The sequence below is a fragment of the Mesoplodon mirus genome (assembly GCF_964341445.2).
Source record: "Mesoplodon mirus genome assembly, chromosome: 2".
NCBI lineage: Eukaryota > Metazoa > Chordata > Mammalia > Artiodactyla > Ziphiidae > Mesoplodon > Mesoplodon mirus.
Window position 1 is genome coordinate 159595872 of NC_138977.1, and position 20360 is coordinate 159616231.

The window sequence follows — 20360 nt, forward strand, 5'->3', positions numbered from 1 at the left end:
GTTATGTGGTGAAGCCACTATGGTCAGGTCTTTGCTTCAGGCGGGGAGACCTTGCCCCTGATGTCTACACCCATGTGTGTACAGGACCCACCATGACCCCTGCCCCCATTTTGTAGCTGTGTATCAATTAATAGCCTATAAAGCCCTACAATAGCCCCATAACAGACACTGCTTGTGCCCTACCCACATCCCTTGTCCTTGCCACTCCAGGGGGCACACTGGCCAGCCTTCCAACTGCAGCATACATTTCCCTGCTCAAGGGTCTTCTGGCCTCCTGTGCCCCACCCCCCTTGTTACCTGCACAGCAGGCTGGAAGGAAAAGGAATTGACCCTTCCTGGAAGCCATCCTCCAGCACTGATGGAAGGGAGTTGGTGGATAAATACCCCCACCTTCCAGGCCACTGGGTGGGATGCTCTCAGGTATGGGTCATACCCTGGTTCCCAGAATTTCCCTGGGGGTTCAGCCACAGTTTCTTGCTGATACCCTCTCACGTCTGTCCTCCCCTCCCTGTTTCATTTCCCCACTCCCCTACTTGGGATCGCCTCCCAAACTACCTGCGTCATACAGGTCCTGATCTCAAGGTCAGCTTCCAGGGGACCTAAATTCATACAAGTTGATGGTGTTACTCCATCTTCATCCCATCCCTTGAGGCTGATGAGCAGCAGTACTGTCTTTATAATTCAGTAGAGGAAACCAAAGTGTCCAAGAGACTGAGCAGGAGAAGAACTGCTCAAAGTGTGCCAGAGACTCAGGGTTGCCGGGCACAGTGTGCTCTGCGAGCAGGTATGCACTGCACTCACTCTCTGTGCTTGCAGAGGCAGACACACTCCACCAACATTTCCCCAGATTAAAGCTGCTCACCTTTTAGTCCATAGAAGGAACACTTACAGGGCAGACACTGCCAAGCCCCAGACAAAAGACAGATTGAGTCTGTTGTGCAAACACACATGCACAATTTATTTTTTCCTGGGTCAGTAGAGCCGTCCTGGCTGTCCCATCCACAGGACCCCAGGATCTTCCACTCTTCCTCCACTGAGGGAAATGAATCTTTGGAAGCTGACTCCCGTGTGTCCAGAATGCGTCCTGGGTTTCCGTCGGTGCAGGGGTGGGCACTGCTTTATGCTGCAGAGTTGGAAAGGGAGAGCAGTTTACTGCCAGGAAAAAAGCTATGGAGCCCAAGGGCTCCTTCAGATGAAGCATGATCCATGCTTGCTCTGCTCATCTCAGACACTCCTGCAGAGACAACTGTGCACTGGTCCCGAACAGAGAACTCGGACGGGGTCCTGGAGAAGGGGGTCTGAGAGGAGGGCCCACCTGGTGCTCCACTGCACATAACTCAGGCTTAGGCAGGATGGCTGGGTCACATCATCAGCCCCAATTTATTCCCCAGTGTCACCATCTGAGACTTGGAGCTCTGTGAGGTCACAAAAATGTCTCCTGGAATTTCTGGCTTCCCAGCACCGAGCCCAGGGCTCAGAGGATGTCTTTGGATGGAGTGAACCAAGTGAGTGGGCTGAGGGGAACCACAGGAAACAGAGGGTGGTGGGAGCAGAGAAGGAGCTGAACCTGCCAAACCACTTTCTGGACAATACTTGCCACCAGATGCATTGATAAATTTGGAGCCAGTGATCAGTAAATGTTTTCTAAAAGCCGGGTTTCCTTTACATTATACTGTCCAGGCACCACATCCAATGCCTTCCATCACGCCTTCCCTGGGAAGGACACCAACGTGAAAACACGTGGACATTAACCAACCCCCATAGCATCCTTCATCTGCTCCCCAGAGCTGCCGCTGTCATGACTGCAGTAAATGGATCCAATTCACAAGAAAAGAAAAAGGCCACAGGGAGGGAGAGAGAGTTGGGGCCCATAGGCTTCTTAACACTGGAGAACACACCTCCTACCTGCTTCCCACATCCAGTAGGAACCTGAGCCTGTGTAATCCTCCTTTCTTAGGAGCGCTCAAGCCTGGCCACCTCTCCCTAATCTCACTTAACACTATGTAAGGATAAAAATTCACATGGAATCTGCCAGGGCAAATGCTCTCAAGCGAGGATGGTGAGGAGAGGGCACGGGATGGAAAGAGGCCAAGTCTCCAAATTTCCAAAGCAGCAGGACCTGCTCCATCCGTCTCACTGCCAGGGCCCTTGGCCTTGAGGCTTCGCTATTTATAGAGCAGGGATGCTCCACCCTGTGCCCAGATGTGATGTGGTCTGGAGTCACTGCTTCACTGTGATGTGAAACCCCAGGTATTCCACCCAGCGTGAATCAGCAGGCGACTGGGGTGCTGTCCCATTCATAGCAAACAGACAAGCTGTCAGTGAACAAATCCATCTGATTCTCACCTGCACAGTGCTGGTGGCCAGCCAGTAACGCACCAGTGAGGCTACACCAGGTCTGAAAGTACTGGCACCTGCCAGACTGATTGGTAAACAGCCACTGCCCAAGGGCCCCTAACTGCCCAGGAGCTGCCAAATCCAGCAACCAAGGGGGTTAAGGCCTGGTCCAGCAGGGGCCCCAGGGACCCTGCTCTCAGCTCATGGCCAGCCATGTCTCAAGAAATTCCCGTTGTTAATGACTTTTGACACTACCCCATTCATAAACAGATAGAAAATGGCTGGAAGGAAGTAGATGCAGGAAGATGCGAACAGTAAAAGCTTCTAGGGAGGGCAGGGAAGGGATCGGGCAGGGGAGTGGGGAGTGAAGGGGAATGCTCACATTTTATGTTTCTCCAAAAGGTCACGTTTAAATATTTTACAAGGAAATGGTATTCATGACTTTTTCTTCAAAGAGGAGTGTTTGCACCAGGCCTGCACAGGACACAGCCACGTATGCGCTCTATGCCCTCCCTCACCTCCTTGGCACATGCGGGGCTCCCTGCCTGCTGTGCCTCTGGCCCCTTCTTTGCCTCAGGAGTTTGGGACTGTCCTCTTGGGTCCTTCCTCTGTCAAGTCCTTCTAGAAGCCCACCTCCCATAGACAGAGAACTGCCTCCCAACTGAGCGCCCACAGCATCTTGTCCATGGAGGGCAGCTCTCCGCTGGGACACTGCACCCCGACAGTCTAGTGACTGAGGATCTGTCCACCTGATTAGAGCTTGAGGCCAGGGGCTTCTCCACCTCTTCAGTCCCTGGCGGTGCCCAGCTCAGGGCCTGGCACCCAGTGGGTGCTGGATTTAGGATCACAGTATCATCGTTCATCTCCGTACATCCCCCAGCACCCAGCACCAAACCTGGATGCACTGGCCATGCGGGAAGCATGCTGAGAAGTGAGGGACACAGGCATGGATAAGGGAATGGATAGGAACCTCTGGGCCTCGGTTTTATAGACCAGCGAGGACCTGGAGGGAGCATGAGTAGGGCCTGGGGAGAGGGGGAAAGGGACTGCCCTGGACGGCAGGCTCACTCGTGTCTATTACTCGCAGGCCGAAGTGGGACAGCATCAGGACCATGTTCAGGTTCTCAAACTCCTTCTCCAGGACGACCCCGTAGGTCTTCAGGCCGGCCAGCTCCACCTCCAGCCTCTGCTGCCGGTTCTAAAAGAACACCAAAGTGTTCAGGCAGCTAGCTCCAAGACTTTCCAATGGAATGAATGAATGAATGAATGAATGAACAAACAAGTGAATAAATAAGTATATAAATATGTATATAAGTAAATGAGAAAGTAAATAGTAGATGAACAAGTAAATAAATAGTTAAAAGTAAATAAGTATATAAGTAAATAGGTCCCAAGTAGATAAGTAATCAAGTAAATAAACAATTAAACAAAGAGGGTCTTGCAGCTGCTCTTGTAGGGCACACACAGAATCCATGAACATAGTCAATATCCCTTCCCCACCTCCAATAAGTAAAAGAGCTACCCCACTGACACAGCCCCCACTTGTTAAAAATCCTATTACTTTGTGATGGACCCTTTATATCACTCAGTATCTCACCCTCCTGCTGAGGATGTGTCCCCACCTGGGAAGCGAGGTTCTGGGGTGTCAGTGGCCTGTACCAGCCCCATGACCACGGAGGGGAGCCCAGACCCAGAGCTGGGCCTGATTTCTGAACCAGCCCTTCTCATGCTGCCATCTGCAGGGCCCTGGGGGCCAGGATGACATGGGGCAGCCCCAGGGCAAGGGCTGTGTGTGCAGTGGGTGGGCTCCCACCCTGGAGAAGGCTTGACTGTGTGCCCCGCTCTCGGCCCCTCCCAGCATCCCTGGGAGGCAGGCGTGGTTGTCCTCCTCTAAGATGTGGGCTGGGAGCTCAGTGAGATGCTTTGCTAAGAAGGTCCAGGACAGTAAGGGACACCCCTCCCCACCCCGGCACACACTCTCCCTGCCGCCCAGGCTGCTAAGTGAGGAGCCCTGGCAGGGCTGATTTCCAGGGACCTATGTCAGGGGGGTCATTGCACGATGGCTTCAGATAACTGGGGTATTTCCTTTTTTCTTTTTTTTAAAACATTCACTGTTCTTCAAAGTTCTTTAACAAAACTACGCTAAAAGGAAACAGGATTTGCAGTGGAACTTTGGGGTGCACCGAAGTGTGGGATGAAAGAGTCTGCTGGAGGCATTGGAGGGGACAGCCCCAGAGGGCGATGCCGTGACGCCCACTGGTACCCTGCCAGGTGGATCAGCTCATTTAATCGCTCACAACCACCCCATAGGGCAGACCTACTGTTCCCCCCAGTGGTGCATGGAGAGACTGACAACCGGGGAGGTGAAGAAATGATGAGGGGAGCCCGAGGCACACAGCTGGGGGCAGAGCCTGGATTCCAACCCCGAGAGCCTGTGCTCAGAACCACAGCGGATGCCACCTCCTTTCTGGACCTCTTTAAGGCTTGTGCTTGTTAAGTAAGCATCAGACTTCTAGGAATCCCTCCCCAGGGAGCTCAAGGATGAGTGTAAAGACTGACAAGAGTGTTCACAGTGTTATTATAATATAATGATTGGATGTAGCCAAAATGCCCATCAACTGGGAAATGGGAATCTATTATGGTTCATCCACATAATGACGTATTTTGCAGCCATGAGAGGCAATTCATACGAGGACATTGGAGGAGACATGAAAATGCTTACTTACCATGGAATGAAATGGCAACCGTAGGAATCAAACTGTGTAGTTTTTATTCCAATTTTTCTTTTGTCTCTGTCTCTCTTCCTACCTACCTACCTATCTCTACCTAGTTAGATAAATACAGAGATACATAAATATATATATAATATACAAATATATTTATCTATGTAAACAGATTTAGATATTTGTGGAAAACAAGACTAGAAGATGCTACACAAATGTTAATGATGTTTCTCTAATGGTTGGATTTCATTTTTCTGAAAAATTTCAAAATTTCTTCTGAAATTTCAAAATTTTCTTAAAGGAATATAACTTAATTTTGTAATCAGAATAAAATAACACATTTAAAAATTGTGACTTTTTGCACGGTTTCACCTCATCTTCTCTTTGCTTTCATCAAAACAGGTACCACCCATCAATGCATAAATGTGCACACACTTGCCAACTGAAAATTATTCACAATCCACACCAGGCAACTCTCCTTGTGGTATGTGGTCCAGAGCACCTCTCATGCGAGCAAGGATGCTCGTCACACTCTAAGCTGTGGTCACGGAAGCTGGTGCAAACCGGGGCCCCCAACGGGGGGAGTGGGCCAGGGACATGCAGTGGGTAGAGAAGTAACAGGCCAAATGTCACGGGGCAGCGTGGATGATCATGGAGGCTTGAGTGAAGCAAGCACGCAGCACAAGAAGGCTCACAGCACAATTTCTCTACATCGAAAACACAAACACTCTGTATTTTACAAGAATATATGGGCTTCCCTGGTGGTGCAGGGGTTGAGAATCCGCCTGCCGATGCAGGGGACACGGGTTCATGTCCCGGTCCGGGAAGATCCCACATGCTGCGGAGAGGCTGGGCCCGTGAGCCATGGCCACTGAGCCTGCGCGTCCGGAGCCTGTGCTCCGCAACGGGAGAGGCCACAACAGTGAGAGGCCCGCGTACCACAAAAAAATAAATAAATAAATAAAAGAATATATAACAAGTATGCTCTAGCAGGAATGGTGGGGAGGCGAGTGGCACCTTGGTTTGTGATGCGTTATTTCAATCGGACCACACGATCTTCTTCCCCTGCTTCCCAACCCCACCAGGTAGGGCCCTGAGCTGAGCAATGGGGCTACAGAAGTGGGACTGGGCGCTTCCCTCCCGAGAGCCTCACCTGGAACTCCAGCAGCTGCCTCTGCAGGGCCTCCTGCTCTGCTTGAGCTCTTTCTAAAGTCTTCCTCAGCTCTCTGAACTCAAATTCTTTGACTGGGAGGAAAGGGGAGAGAAGGCGTCTTTATCTGTTCTTTCCATCAAAAACCTCCCCTTCTGTCTGCACTGCACCTCACACAGGCAACAGCTGGGACCCTGACGTGTACAGGGCGTCCTCAAAACCCTTTTTAATATTGCCTATGTCATTCTCTGATAATATAAAGGACACCTATCCATTGGGGGAAATAAGAAAGGAATAAAGAAAGGAATAGAGAAAAACAGCACCTTCCTCTTGCCTGCCAGAGGTAACCACTGTTAACATTTGCACAGATTCACATATGTATAATTTTATAAATATAGTTGAGATCGTAGGGAAGTTATGAAGAACATGGGTCTTGGAACCCATCCCATCTCAGCTCACTATCTATACAACCATGGGCAAGTTACTTAACCTCTCCGTGCTGCACTTTTCTCATCTTTAAAAGGAGGTGATACTATAACCGACCTCACAATTAAAAGGTAATTTGTATAAACTTCTTAGACCTGTGCCTGGCTTACCGGAAGCCCTCAGTTATTTCCCATCTGTTTATTATCTTTACTTATTGTTATTCTCGTAGTTGTAACCTTTCCTTTTTTTGTTGTTGTTCCACTTAATATTATAACCTATTATGTAGGTCGCTCTTACTAGGATTATAAAACCCTATAGTCACCAAAGTTACTAGGGAGTTGTAGAACTTGACTACTCACTTTTCAGAAGTTTAAAGATGAACTCTTGCAAGAAACGTAAGTCAAGTGAAGCAAAACTTGTCTCTGGAATCAGGCCTCTGAGTGGAAGTGGATCAGGGCACTCAGCTTCCTCCTCTGAGTCCCCTTTGTTCAAATTCTGACCTACCTCTCCCTCCAGAGGCTCCAGATGCTTCAAGCACTCAGCAGAATCTTTTTCAAATTCCCCTAAAAAGCAAAGAAATCCCGTGTCAAAGGTCAGCCCCTTGAGCATAAGATGAGTGGCTCCTCTGGGTCTGGCCCTCTGTCCAGATATGGGCAAGCCCGCCCCTTCCGAACCCCAGTCCCTGCGCCAGGTCACCAGATGTGCAAGAAGAATGTACTGGGACCAGTGACAGATGGAGGGCAGCAAGAGAGGCTTCCTGGAAGAGGGGGTCCTTGACTGAGATGGGTATCTTTTTTCCAAACCACTTCGTTGAGATCTAAATCACATACTATACAATTTACCCATTAAAAGTATATAATTAAGTGGTTTTTAGTATATTCAGATATGTGTAGTCACCACCACAATCATTTTTAGAACATATTCATCACCTCCCCAAGAAAACCCTGGTTCCATTTAGCCATCACCCCCGTCCCCCACCCTCCCTCAGCCTTAGGCAACCACTAACCTGCTTTCTGTCTCTCCAGATTTCCCTATTCTGGACATTTCATATACAGGAAATCATACAATCTGTGGTCCTTTGTGACTGGACTTTTAACTTACCATGTTTGTTTTCAAGGTTCACCTACATTATAGTACATATCAGTACCTCACTCCTCTTCAGGCTGAATAATATTCCACTGCACGAATGGGCCGTATTTTGTTTATCTATTTATCAGTTGATGGATGTTTGGGTTGTTTCCACTTTGGGGCTACTATGAATAATGTTGTCATGTACATTCATAATATTGTGTGAACATATATATTTCGTTCTCTTGGGTACATATCTAGGAGTGGAATTGCTGGGTCATATAGTAACTTTAAATTCTTGAGGAACTGCCAGACTGTTTTCCAAAGTGGCTGCCCCATTTGACATTCCCACCAGCAGTGAATCAGGTTGTGATTCCTCCATATCCTCCCCAGCACTTGCTATTATTCACCTTTTTGATAGGGTTTTGAAGGATGAATAGGAGTGAGACCCAGTACACAGAGGTGGGAAGGCCATTCCTGGAGAAGGGCAGCTTGAGGGGAGATGAAAAGAAATTGCAGAGCAGGGAGCTACAGGGAACCATTAGCAGTTTGAGATTCCTGGAAAGTAAGGGGGGAGGTAGGGAGTTGCTTATCCGCTACAGCCCCCAAGCTCATAATAATAACACAGTGGACACCCAGAGTGTGCCAGGCATCACAGGATTAACTCATTTCCTTACGACCGCCCTGTGAGGTCAGTATTATTATCATTATTCCCAATTTTGCACTTGAAAAAATGAAGGCAGTGGGCAGACAGTTCACCCAAGGTGATAAAGGCAGTAAGTGGCAGAGCAGGGATTCAAACTCAGGGCCTTAATGGTGACAGGGTGCTGCCCACCTACGCTGTCACCAAGGCGGGGATGACTGTTGTCACCACAGAAAGGAGACATCAAGTATTAAACTGCCAGAGCCTCCTATGGAGGCAGAAGGCACCCTAGTGGCTGCCCAGGAATGGGGAGTGACTGCTCACGGGGATGGGTTCCATTGCGGTGATGAAAATGCTCTAAACTTAATTGCAGTGGTGGTTGCACATATCTGTGAATATACTGAAAACTACTTTCCGTGGGTGAGTTTTATGGGGTGTGAATGAGATCCCAATAACACTGTAAAAACAAAGAGCTCTGGGACCTTGCCCCATACCTGCTCCGCACCCTGGTTTTGCTGAGAGGGAGTGGAGAGCTGGGGAGGGGACCGCTCAGGTTCTTCTGGGGCGGTGACAGCAGAAGCAGGCGATCCCGGGGCTCACTCTCATCTCGAGGGGTTGGGGGGACCCCAGGCAACGAGAGCCCCATGAGATCCTGCTCTGAAAGGATGAGTGGCTAATGCCCCCTCCCATCGGGACCGAGACTCAGAGACCCAGAGATTCAGATACTGCAGCTGCTCAAAGCCCTGCTTTCCAATAATATCACAGCAATTAAGGCAGACGTGGAAACGCTCTTGAGAGCCTGACTATTAACATAAAACTGGTAGGCGGTTTAGGGAGAAGACGGAGCAAGGTGTGCCCATGTCTGTTTCCCTTTAAATAACTGCAAAGGCCCTCAGAGAGTTACATGGAATCAGAGCCACATGTATCTACAGCCTCATGGTCCCCTAGTACATGATTTTATAGATTTTGAAATGAGCTGTAATCCTCTCCAGCGGGTAATTTACACAGTGTAAGTCTAGACATATGGAGTGCACACATTATACTTGACTTCAGGTAATGAGATTCATTTTTACTTTCATTGCCATTATTCACCTTCAACAAGACGTTACTGAAGACAGTTTATTTCCTTACAAACCCCAGACAAAGGTGAGCCTCCTGTACATTTGTGCATTCCCTCATCAAATGTTTATTGCGACTCTACTATGGGCAAGAGATATGTCCTAAACCACATGGCTCCTTCCTTCCAGGACAGCAGACGTGTGTGTGTGTGTGTGTGTGTGTGTGTGCGTGCGCGCGCGTGTGTGCACGCGCGCAGTCATGACTGTGTGTGAGCGTGTCGTGTCTCTGCATGGATGTGCACACACACGTGCTGCAGGGTGATGGTGACAGTAGCAGGGGATGATAATTACGAAGCAGAGGGTACATGTCGCACCCTCAGGAGCCCCCCACCCCATGCCTGAAACCAGGAAAGACTTCCTGGGGGAGGTGACATCCCAGCTGAACCAGGCCTGCACACGGCTCTGATCTCCGTCTTCAGAAGAGCCCTGTGAGGCGGGCGATTTCAACCTTACTTTACAGATGAGGTAGTGGAAGCACAGAGAGGCTAAGTAACTGGCCCCAGACCACTCAGCAAGCACGGTGCTGAGAAGGGGCTGCACTGACCAGAGACTGGTTACCTGTGAGGTTCTGCAGGTGCTGCTTCCCCAGCAGGTGCTCCCGCTTGTTATGCAGGGAACTGAAGAACTGCCTGCAGGTCCGACAGTACAGGTCATCATTCTCATCCCCCTGTGGACGGAGACGGTTTCTGGTGAGCAGGGAGGAGGCGGGGTCCCGCCTTCTCTGAGCATAAAATTAGCTTAAAACGGCAGATGGGCTTCAGGTGGGCCAGGCTGGGTCTTGCTGGTCTTTTTTTCACCTGTGAGATCGCTGGCCGGGTTGAGGCTTTTCTGAGCACAGCTGAGAATTTCAACTCATCCCAAGGCCGCTGTCACCGAGTGAGAGAGAAAGTGTTAGGAGTGTGGCAAAGAGGGTACGACAGGGAGGTTTTGAGAATTGGCGGTGTTGTCTGAGTCCACAATCAATTCTGAGTTTTTCACATTTTCAAAGAGTTTGCTTTGAAAACATGAACAAAATGAACTCTGTGACTAAATGACAAAGATGTGTCCTTTTATCAAAATACATATGTACTAACCTGTAGGTGTTCATATATCCGTGGACTATTCTGGAAGATGCACTAGAAACTGGTCATAGTGGATGCCTTGGGATGCAGGGATGGGGCAGGGGAGTGAGGGACTGGGGTTCTGGGCACAGAACCCACCTCTCATTGTACACTTTTGTGCACTGTTTGCATTTATTTTTTTTTTTACCATGCACGTATATTATTTTTAAAAGAAAAACAGTTAATTAAAAAAAACATAGAGCTGTATTTGCTTACATTTAGTTCAGAGACGTAAAAACTCCCCAAGCTCTGACAAGAGATGGTTCCTGTCACAGACTTGAAGTGTCCCCTGCTGCCCCAAGAGCTGGCGGGGAACTGACCATGCTCAGGACACTCTGCCACTCACTCTGCTTCTCAGGAATCCTCTCCCACATCAGAGGGGCACTCCTTCAGCCCAAAGATGTGCCCCCAACTGGAAGAGCGTCTGTAGGGTGTCTTCTGCACCCTCTGTGAGGCTTGCCTCTGCCTCTCACTAAATGAGCAGAAAGACCAGCTAAGAGAGGCCAGGAGCGAGGGGGCCCCAGGGAGCTCCACAGCGGGAAGATGGGGAGGGCTGGCAGAGGGAGGGGGCTCGTCAGGAGGGAACTTCACGGAGGAGAGAGAGGCCACTGCCGAGAAAGGGCCCCAAATGCTCATCAAGGCCGGTGCCAAGACATCAGAGCAAACATCCAAGCTGCACGTACACCTCAACAAAAAATTCCATCCTCTCACTTTTGCATACAGAAATATATCATTATTGTAAAATTAATTGCACATAGCCCAGGGTGGTGGGGCTGAGCCTTTTAGGTTTGGTGACCTTTTGAACAATTATGGGAGGGACCCAAAACTCATTGAGGTAATCCCTAGTACAAATCCTTTCACAACCTGAAGCCAAGACTAGCAACCACGGTCAAGAGAAAATGAATCACAAGGCACCCAAGAAAAAGTGTCCAAGAAAAACAATAGCCAGGAACCATTTATCCTATTTCTCCATTAAAGTGTGAGGTCTTCATCTATGAGAAATCAGTGCATGTTTCCCTTCAAATTCAACTAGAGCAACTGCACTTTCATTGGGTACCAGGCACTGAGCTACTGGCCCTTGGCCTCTTGGCTTCATGCCCCTGCATTACCAGGTATTAACAGGGCAGCCCCATAAAGAGTGTGACAGACGGTCCCACCTACACTGGTGGACAGAGATATGAGACATGAAACAATACCAGTGACTAATATTTTCAATCCAGGCATGGACACTGCATGACTGTCAGCTCTTACATCATTCACAGTCATGTTCTGAGCTATATTTTGTTATGAGGAAGGCCAGCCTCAGACTTAAAGGTGCTTGACTAAGGTCACAGAATGGGTGAGGAAGAAAGGCAAGGATCTAAAAAAGCATGGTGCCTGCTGGCAGCCCTCCATGGTGGGTGGGGGACATGTTGGGTAGGGAGATGGACGCCAGGTCATGGAAGGCAATGGGGAGCCAGCGCAGGCTCCAGGGAGAGGATGGCTGGGTTGGTGGGAGAGTAGCTGGCTGCGCAGAGCAGACCCCTTCAGGGGAAGGGGCTGCCGGCAGGAACTCCACTCATGTGGCTCCTTTCATAGCGGCTCCAGCCTGGGCCACAGAGGGCTGACCTTTCATGTGGACAATGGATTCAGGAAGTCCTTTGCCCTCTGTCTCAAATCATTTTCTAATGATAAAAGGTGGTGTACATCAAACAATGTTTAAAGCTGTTATAAATGCACGTTGAAAGTAACAGAAAAGGGGGGGGTAAAGTGAAAAGTAAAAGGTACCCAACTCCCATTTCTCCTCACTGTACAAGAGCTCCTTGTGTAGCCTTCCAGAACGTTTCAATGTAAACACATCTGCCCCTTAAGATTCACTTTCAATTGTTCTTCATTTGTTAAATATATATATTTCATCATCAATTAAATTCAAAGGGGAAATACCTACAAATTACACCTTAGCTCAGACCACCTGACCACCCTGGTCCCCACTGCCCTGTCCTTGATCCCATATGCATACTGTCTGCTCCAGGCCTCCTGAACTGCTCAGAGCCCCACTCACACACTGGACTGCTTCCCATCCCCGGGCCTTTGCAATTCTTTTTTCCCCAGCCTAGAGCTCCCTCTGTGCTTCATTTCCATCCGGCCAGCATTTCCTCTAGGAATTTCCCATTTCTTCTTCACGAGCATCATCTCAGAATCACCTGCCTTGAGACTGACTCGCCCAGAGTCAGGGGCCGCTCTCACCGTGCACGTGTCTCCATCACAGCAGATCCTGGTGTGAAGTGTTGCACACTTGCCAGTTTCCCCTGCACAGGAACCGGGAGGCTGTGCTTCACCCACCTCTGCATCCTCAGCCTGGTCTCCCACCTCCCACTGAGCTGGGCTCAGTACATACTTGTCCAAGGAACACACAAAGAAAGGCCTCCATAAGGGACTGATGTGTGAGCCACACTTCAGCAATGCATGAAATCCTGTGCCCGGATGCTGTGGTTTCCTGGGGCTGCCATAACCAACTACCACTAACTGGATGGCTTAAAACAACAGAGGTTTATTCTCTCATAGTTCCGGAGGCCAGAAGTCTGAAATCAGCCTTACTGGACCAAAATTAAGGTGTGGGCAGGGCTTCGTTCCCTCTGGAGGTTCTGGGGACAATCTGTTCTTGCCTCTTCCAGCCTCTTCTGGTGGCTGATGGCTTCCTTAGCTCGTGGCAGCAGCACTCCAATCTCTGCCAGTGGTCACACGGCTTCCTCCTCTTCTGTGTCAAGTGTCCCTCTCCCTCCCTCTTGTAGGGACACTTGTGACTGCATAATTCCCCTCCCTCAAGATCTTAACTTAGATCACAACTTCAAAGACCGACCCGTTTTTTGCCATATAAGGTAGCATTCACAGGCCCCAAGGATTAGGACCCAGATATCCTTTGGGAGGGACCATTTCTCAGCCGCCCACACCAAATGAGGGTGATTATTTTAAAACCACATCCCCCTGCCCCCCCAGCGAATACTTACATCAATTGCTGAGAAGTCAAGGCCCTCGCTCTCAAATTCACATCCTAGTGTACCTGTTCCTGGTGGAGAAAAAAACAGCATCATTTTACAAAACATCTATCTCAGAAAAGGCCTCAGCCTTATTGCAGAAGCATCAACTCAAGGGTCAGAAGCGCCTTCTGAGGCTGAAAAGATTTATCCTAAGAGGTCTCCATGCTTCCTGCTGGAGGATCAGTGCTTGAGTTCAGCTGCTCAATTTCAATAGAGGTCTGAAAATCCCTTATTATAAACCAAGAGGAAAAAGCAGATACCTCTGACTTCAGTTTAAACACCTGGCCAGGTACGGAATGAAGATGAGAGAGAAACAAGGAAAAACATAAACAATTCATTTTTTATTAGCATGGCAGAATCTAGTGGTATTTTTTAAATTATTATATTTTTATATAGTAAACTTTTAAAATTTACTGTGTTTTAAATAAGACAGAAATACATCTTATTTAAAAACCAAGCTCTCTTGGAGTGGCCTTTCTTTGTAACACGCCAGCTTGTCATGTGATGACGATCTACAAATAATCACAAAAATAAGAAGGCAGCAGAACTCCAGCATGGCTGAAGGATTAAGCACGATGCAGTGTTCTCTGCGAAGTCTGACACAGCATTCTTAGGGAGAAAAATATGAACAGGGAATGACAGCTGCTCATGGGGAGACCCTTAGCCAGAGGTCTCAGGGCACAATCGGCTTAGCTTTGACATTCACATGAGGACCAGAGCCCTCACAGCTCCCTCAGAACCATCCGACACCCCACTCTGCTAATACTAATTATATGCTAGACCAGTGGTTTTCAATGGATTATTTTTATCTGCAGGTGCTTGACTGAAAACAAATGTTAAGTGGAAACCCAAGAAATACAATGGGCCAGAGTGGAGCTGCCTGTGGACCAACTCAGCCCTCTGCTTGTTTTTTTGTTTTGTTTTGTTTTTGTTCTTTTGTGGTACGCGGGCCTCTCACTGTTGTGGCCTCTCCCGTTGTGGAGCACAGGCTCCGGACGCGCAGGCTCAGCGGCCATGGCTCAGGGGCCCAGCCGCTCCGCAGCATGTGGGATCTTCCCGGACCGGGGCACGAACCCGTGTCCCCTGCATTGGCAGGCGGACTCTCAACCACTGCGCCACCAGGGAAGCCCCCCTCTGCTTGTTTTTGTAATTAAGTTTTACTGGCATACAGCCTCACCCATTCATTAACATATCGTCTATGGCTGCTTTCCTGCTAAAACCATAGAGTTGAGTGGTTGCAACATAGACTACAGGGTCCACAGAGAGTAAAGTATTATCTAGTCCTTTACAGAAGTTTGCAGATCCTCTCTCTGGATGAAGCTGTGGCGGAGGGGGAAGGCTCATGCCCCAGTGCAAAGGGTATGAAGCACGAATACTTACTGAACTTGCTGTGTGCCAGGCACTGAGCACCAAGCTCCTATGGTTTAACTCGTTTGATCAGCACCAGGCCCTGTGCAGGAGGTCCTATTACAGCCCGACTTTCTATATGAGTAAACTGAGGCACTAAATGCTTTAGTGATTTGTGCAAGGTGGCAGAGCCAGGATTTGGACCCAGGCATTTGGACCGCTGAGCCCACACCTGACCACTATGGAGGCAGCGCTCAGCCAGGCCCAGGCGGGAGTGAGAAGTGGCAAAGTGGAGAGCTGATGGGCTCTGCCGGGATGCTAGTCAGCCGCCAGCATGGGGAGTACAGGAAGAACCCTCAGGATGGACAGTGACGGACCCCGCACCACTGGTGAGGACAACCCACACTGCCCTGAGGCCATGTGCCCATTGGAGGGGAACGTGCCACGGGTGGGGTGGCAGCCCTAAGTCTGAATGTAAACTGGGCCTCTGGTGGGCATTGCAGTTGATACAGCTTCCAGTAAGGATGGTAAAGACGGTGAACGAGAAGCGACCTCCATGGTGAAGGCAGGGTCAGCAGATAATAAATGGAGTTCGCGTCTCTGCCTTAGGCCTGCACCCCCAGAGGCACACTCTGAGACAAGGATTTTGGTGCAAGCGGGGGTTTTTTTGGACGGTGATCTCAGGAAATGCTGGTAGAGGAGTGGGGAAGTGGGTTGGGAAGGGGAGAAAGCCAGTATGCGGGGCCTTGCTGAGCAGAGGCCACTGCAGTCAATAGGGCGCAGTCCCACCAGGAGCCTCGAGGGGGCGCATGGGACACATCTCAGCATGGCGGGTTGCGGGAGTTGGGGTGTTTTACCTGCCATTCTTGCCATTCCTGTGCGCACTGGTTTAGGGATGCTCAGTGTGTTGATTCCTGACACATCAGGCCTGACTCCAGTTGGGCAATGCCGGGGCCTGCAGTAGGATGCTGTTGGCACGTGGGGACGGTAGATGCTATGGGGATGTGGACCCCCAGCGTAATCAGAGTGTGGTCCCTGCACCAGCAGCCTCGGCAGCACCAGGGGCGTGTTGGAAAAGCAGACCCCAGACCTGCTGGGTCAGAACCTGCATTTTAACAAGACTCCCGGTGATCCTGGGTACTTTCGAGTTTGAGAAGCAGTGAGTTCCATAACTGCGGGTTCCTTTCCTCTAAGGACTAAAATGTAATCACTGGCCCAGCACTACCTGACCGTTCTCTGACGTTCCCGAGAAGGAGGGAATGAGATGCCTCCTCTTTAATCAGGTACAAGATGTGTCTCAACCCGGCCAGAAGAGCTGCAAAGGGAGACCGTGATGCCAGCGGCTTTGTTGGGGGCGTGGCTCGTCCCCCTCCCCCAGCTTTGTGGAGGTATAATTGACACGTTTAAAAATGTATATACTTAGGGCTTCCCTGGTGGCGCAGTGGTTGGGAGTCCGCCTGCCGGTGCGGGGGACGCGGGTTCGTGCCCCGGTCCCGGAGGATCCCGTGTGCCGCGGAGCGGCTGGGCCTGCGGGCCATGGCCGCGGGGCCTGTGTGTCCGGAGCCTGTGCTCCGCGGCGGGAGAGGCCACGGCGGTGAGAGGCCCGCGTACAGAAAAAAAAAAAAAAAAAAAAAAAAAAAAATGTATATACTTAAAGTGTTCAAAGAGGATCTACTCAGTGAATTCAATGGCGAAAGGATAGTCTCTTCAATAAATGATGTTGGGAAAACTGGATAACCACATGCAAAAGAATGAAGTTGAACACTTATTTTACACCATACACAAAAATGAACTTGAAATGGATTAAAGACTTAAATATAAGACCTGAAACTGAAAAAAACTCCTAGAAGAAAATATAAGGAAAAAGCTCCTAGATACCAGTTTTGGCCATAGTGCTTTGGATATGACACCAAAAGCACAGCAACAAAAGCAAAAATAAACAAGTGGGACTACGTCAAACTAAAAAGCTTCTGCGTAGCAGTCAGCAAAATGAAAAGGCAGCCTACAAAACGGGAGGAGATACCTGCACACAGTGTATCTGACGAGGGGTTAATATCCATAATACATAAGGATGTGAATGCTGACCAAGGCTGAGACTAACACAGAGCAGTTTTCAAATGTGCCTTCTGCTGCAAAACATCCCATAGCCTCAGGCCTGGGAGGCAGAAGCTGCAGCCCACCCCAGCCAGGCCCCACTCACCGCACAGTGTCTGCACTTTGTGTGCTGCCCGCCTCTGCAGGAAGGCTCGGTAGGCCTTGGAGCTCTGGTAGGCCTGCAGCTCTCGGATGTAGCGCTGCTTGTCCTCAACTGCCTCATAAACATACCTCTGGAAGAAGGAGCACAGAGATTCTGAGACTCTCCTAATCCGGGGCGGGGGGGAGGCAGCTGGGGATGTCCTCTTGTCCAACTTGCCTCAGTCTTTCTAGGATGGTCCCAAGAAGCTATTGCTCATCTTCTACTTGCACACCTGCTGGGATGGGAGCCTCACTACCTAACAGCAGGTTCCTTACTTGAATGATACAGACCACGGAAAGTTTCCCTTCCAATCAGTTGGAATCTGCCTCCCTGTGGCTTTTACCATTCTTCTAGGTGTGGTCTGATGACTGCAGAGGAGGGTAGCCCTCAGCTCCCCTCCCCGCCTTGAGGGACCTTACACTTCTCTTCAATTATCACACAAGCAAACATCAGTGCTTAACTCTGTGCAGGGTCCTGGGTGGGACACTAGTGATAGAGACGAATCAGACCCAGCCCCAAGCTACCCCATCTGCTACTGTTTTCCCTCCATCAGTAACACCTGTCTCAACATTCCTCCTCTGACCAAATCTTACTAACCCTTCAAGATCTATCACAGAACATTTACCTCCTTGAGCATCTTTCTCTGATGCCCCCAGGTTGACTCAGGGCACTCCACACTGGTTTAGTGCCTCCTGGAGACCCCCTGCCCCTGGTACAGACCTCTGTCCCAGGCACCCCTCACCATGGATTGTATGCGTCCACTTCGGAGGTCCCGACAGCCTAGACTGTGGGTTCCTTGAAGGCAGGGACTTGGATTCATCTCCAGTCACGGGCTGGCACCAGCTGGTGTAACCCAGGGACAACTAGTGTGTGTGTGTGTGTGTGTGTCTGTGTGTCTGTGTGTGTGTGTGTGTGTGTGTCTGTGTCTGTGTAGCCAAAGGTCACTCTAAGAATACTCATCAAGTAATTATTATTCACAGTGATTATTTACTTTATGCACTTGGTAATCTGAAATAAATTATCACATTAAGTAAAAATCTTTTAAAGCATTGATGTGTTGAACTGGTCCTAATAAAGTATGGAACTGACAGTCTCTTAGATGGCCTCTTTCCTCAGGCTTCTGGACCCTCTTTCCACCTGGCATGTGGTGCACGGCCTCTGTCTCATTCCTGCAGGGACTTGAGTCTCACTGAGGGGACAACTGACAACGCTGTTAGGCAGGGCTTTTAAAAGATTTGAAGGAGCTCCAGGCATGGCAGCTGGGGTGCAGAGAGAGTAAAGGATTTCTGAAATTATGAAAATAGCTTAGAGACTCCCTAAAACCTTGGATTGGAGGTTCTGCCCCTCACTGCCCCATAAGAGCTACCCTATGCTTTGCAATCACTATGCTTATTTCAAAGCCAATTGTAATTTTTGCTCAGCCCCTCAGACTGGCATGTTAGCGGTTTAAGCCATTGTAGCAGGTGGGGACTAAACCTAACCATCCTCACCCAACTAAACCAAGGTAGTTTTGCTTTGATCTCTTTTACATTTCAGCAGGTATGTGTGGTGGGAACATTTCTTCCCCACTCCCAATGTTTCCTTCTGTAAGGCGGGAGCGTAATCCTTCTGGCCTCTCCTGCACCGCCCTCTCCTCCATGTGGGAGGAGGGGTTTATCTAAGGGTAAATTGGGAGCCAGAACCAGAGATGCTTGGTGGAGCCCCGCCTCTCTCCTCCCCTGAGACCTGCCTCCAGCAGAGAGCCAGGGCCCCAGTCTGCTCTTAGCCAGAGTCCGGGGGCCTGCCTGGACTGGGACAGCCAGGGCTCTTCCAGTTGTCTGACTGGCTACTGGATCTACTTCCTGAGTGGTTGCAGACCTGAGTAGCAAGGAGAGGAATGTTATTAGTTGATACCACCTCCCCAAATTACGATTTCTCTGAAACACGGGGTTGGTCAAAAAGTTCGTTCGTGTTTTTCCATAAGATGTTATGGAAAAACCGAAATGAACTTTTTGGCCAAGCCAATAGTTAATTTGAAGCAAGGGTTTTCTACAGCAAAAAAAGTTGCAAGTGCAGGGGTTTAAAGAAGCTCATCTCAGAGTCTTTGCATTTAACCCGAAGAAGTGACACTCCAGAGGCAGTGGGCAGTTCTGGGAAAAGTATGGGCTCTGGGGTCAGACATACTTAGAAGGAATTTGGGAGGAATTTTGTAGGAAGTGATGCTGAAGCAGGCGTGTCTTGATCCGTGTGATGAGAATGGGGGGTGGGGTGGTGGCAGAAGTTGACATTGGACATGAATGCCACGATAAAGGCATGACTGTATCCCCTATGTTAGTGTTTCTTCTCCTGTGACCCCAGAACATACTTCCCTAGGAGGCTAACAGGTGCTCTGTGTATAAGGGGTTCCATGGTGGAATTAGTTTGAGAAAGCCTCACAGGAGAGATGACAGAGGTTCTCACACCCCTGGAGGGCTCTGCTCCGTCTCTCCTTCCACATCTCACTCCAGAAGAGAGATTTTTTGATATTGAATTATTTTTTCAATCAATAAATAATTAATTAATTAATTTTAATATTAAAATAAATAATATTTATTATTAAATATATAAATTATAAATTAACATATTAATATATAATTAAAATATTTTAATTAAATAATAATTGAATATTTAATATTAATTTTAATATTAAATAATAATATTATTAAACTATTTATAAAAATAAATGTTCATTTAAAATATTTATTTATATTTATATTATTTTATATAATATTATATAATATATACTTATATATTATATAATATATATATTATATTTATATTATACTATATTAAATATTTATTTATAATAAAATAAAGTATTTATTAAAATAAATGTTAATTATTAATAATTAAATAATTAAATAAAATAAATTAAAATATATAAATTAATGATTAAATAATAAATAAATAAATAATTTTCAATAAAAATATTGAAATATTTTTAAGTGAATAAAATGATATTTAAATGCTCCAAAAAAAATTCCTGCAGGGGGAAAAAAGATCTGTTTCACTTGATTTACTCCAGAATTTCCTAAACTTATTGGACCATTTAGCCACGTTTCATGGATTCTCCCTTCCTCCTGACACAGTTTGGGAGATGGTGGATGCCAAAGCCACAGAGACCAGTAATTGCTTTTAAGGGGTGGGGTGAGAGGCACCTCCCACCTGCCTTCTGCC

At 48.4% G+C, this 20360-nt stretch overlaps 1 protein-coding gene across 2 annotated transcripts; it reads right to left on the reverse strand.

Moving 5' to 3' along the window:
- Positions 1 to 1033: 1033 nt before the first annotated feature.
- LOC309792770 (uncharacterized protein) lies at positions 1034 to 13304 on the reverse strand. 2 transcript variants are annotated; one of them, XM_082602575.1, is made up of 6 exons: positions 12943 to 13304; positions 10024 to 10132; positions 6996 to 7199; positions 6214 to 6305; positions 3406 to 3535; positions 1034 to 1123 (listed from the first exon to the last, which is right to left on the reverse strand). In XM_082602575.1, the coding sequence occupies exons 1-6, from the start codon at positions 12973 to 12975 to the stop codon at positions 1119 to 1121; spliced, it is 573 nt and encodes a 190-aa protein (XP_082458701.1). In that variant the 5' UTR covers positions 12976 to 13304; the 3' UTR covers positions 1034 to 1118. The 2 variants fall into 2 exon arrangements, with proteins under 2 accessions (XP_082458701.1, XP_082458700.1); XM_082602574.1 differs by having other exon boundaries at positions 1038 to 1123; positions 3388 to 3535.
- Positions 13305 to 20360: the final 7056 nt, after the last annotated feature.

What these genes read in the sequence shown, in the direction of transcription:
- LOC309792770 (XM_082602574.1), bottom strand. Translation starts at nt 12,975, where the DNA reads ATGGAGGCCTTTCTTTGTGTGTTCCTTGGACAA. An exon ending in GCACCTGCAGAACCTCACAG is followed by an intron (nt 7,200 to 10,023) that starts GTAACCAGTCTC and finishes TTTGCTTTTTAG; the next exon opens with GGGAATTTGAAAAAGATTCT. An exon ending in GGCAGCTGCTGGAGTTCCAG is followed by an intron (nt 3,536 to 6,213) that starts GTGAGGCTCTCG and finishes GTGTTCTTTTAG; the next exon opens with AACCGGCAGCAGAGGCTGGA.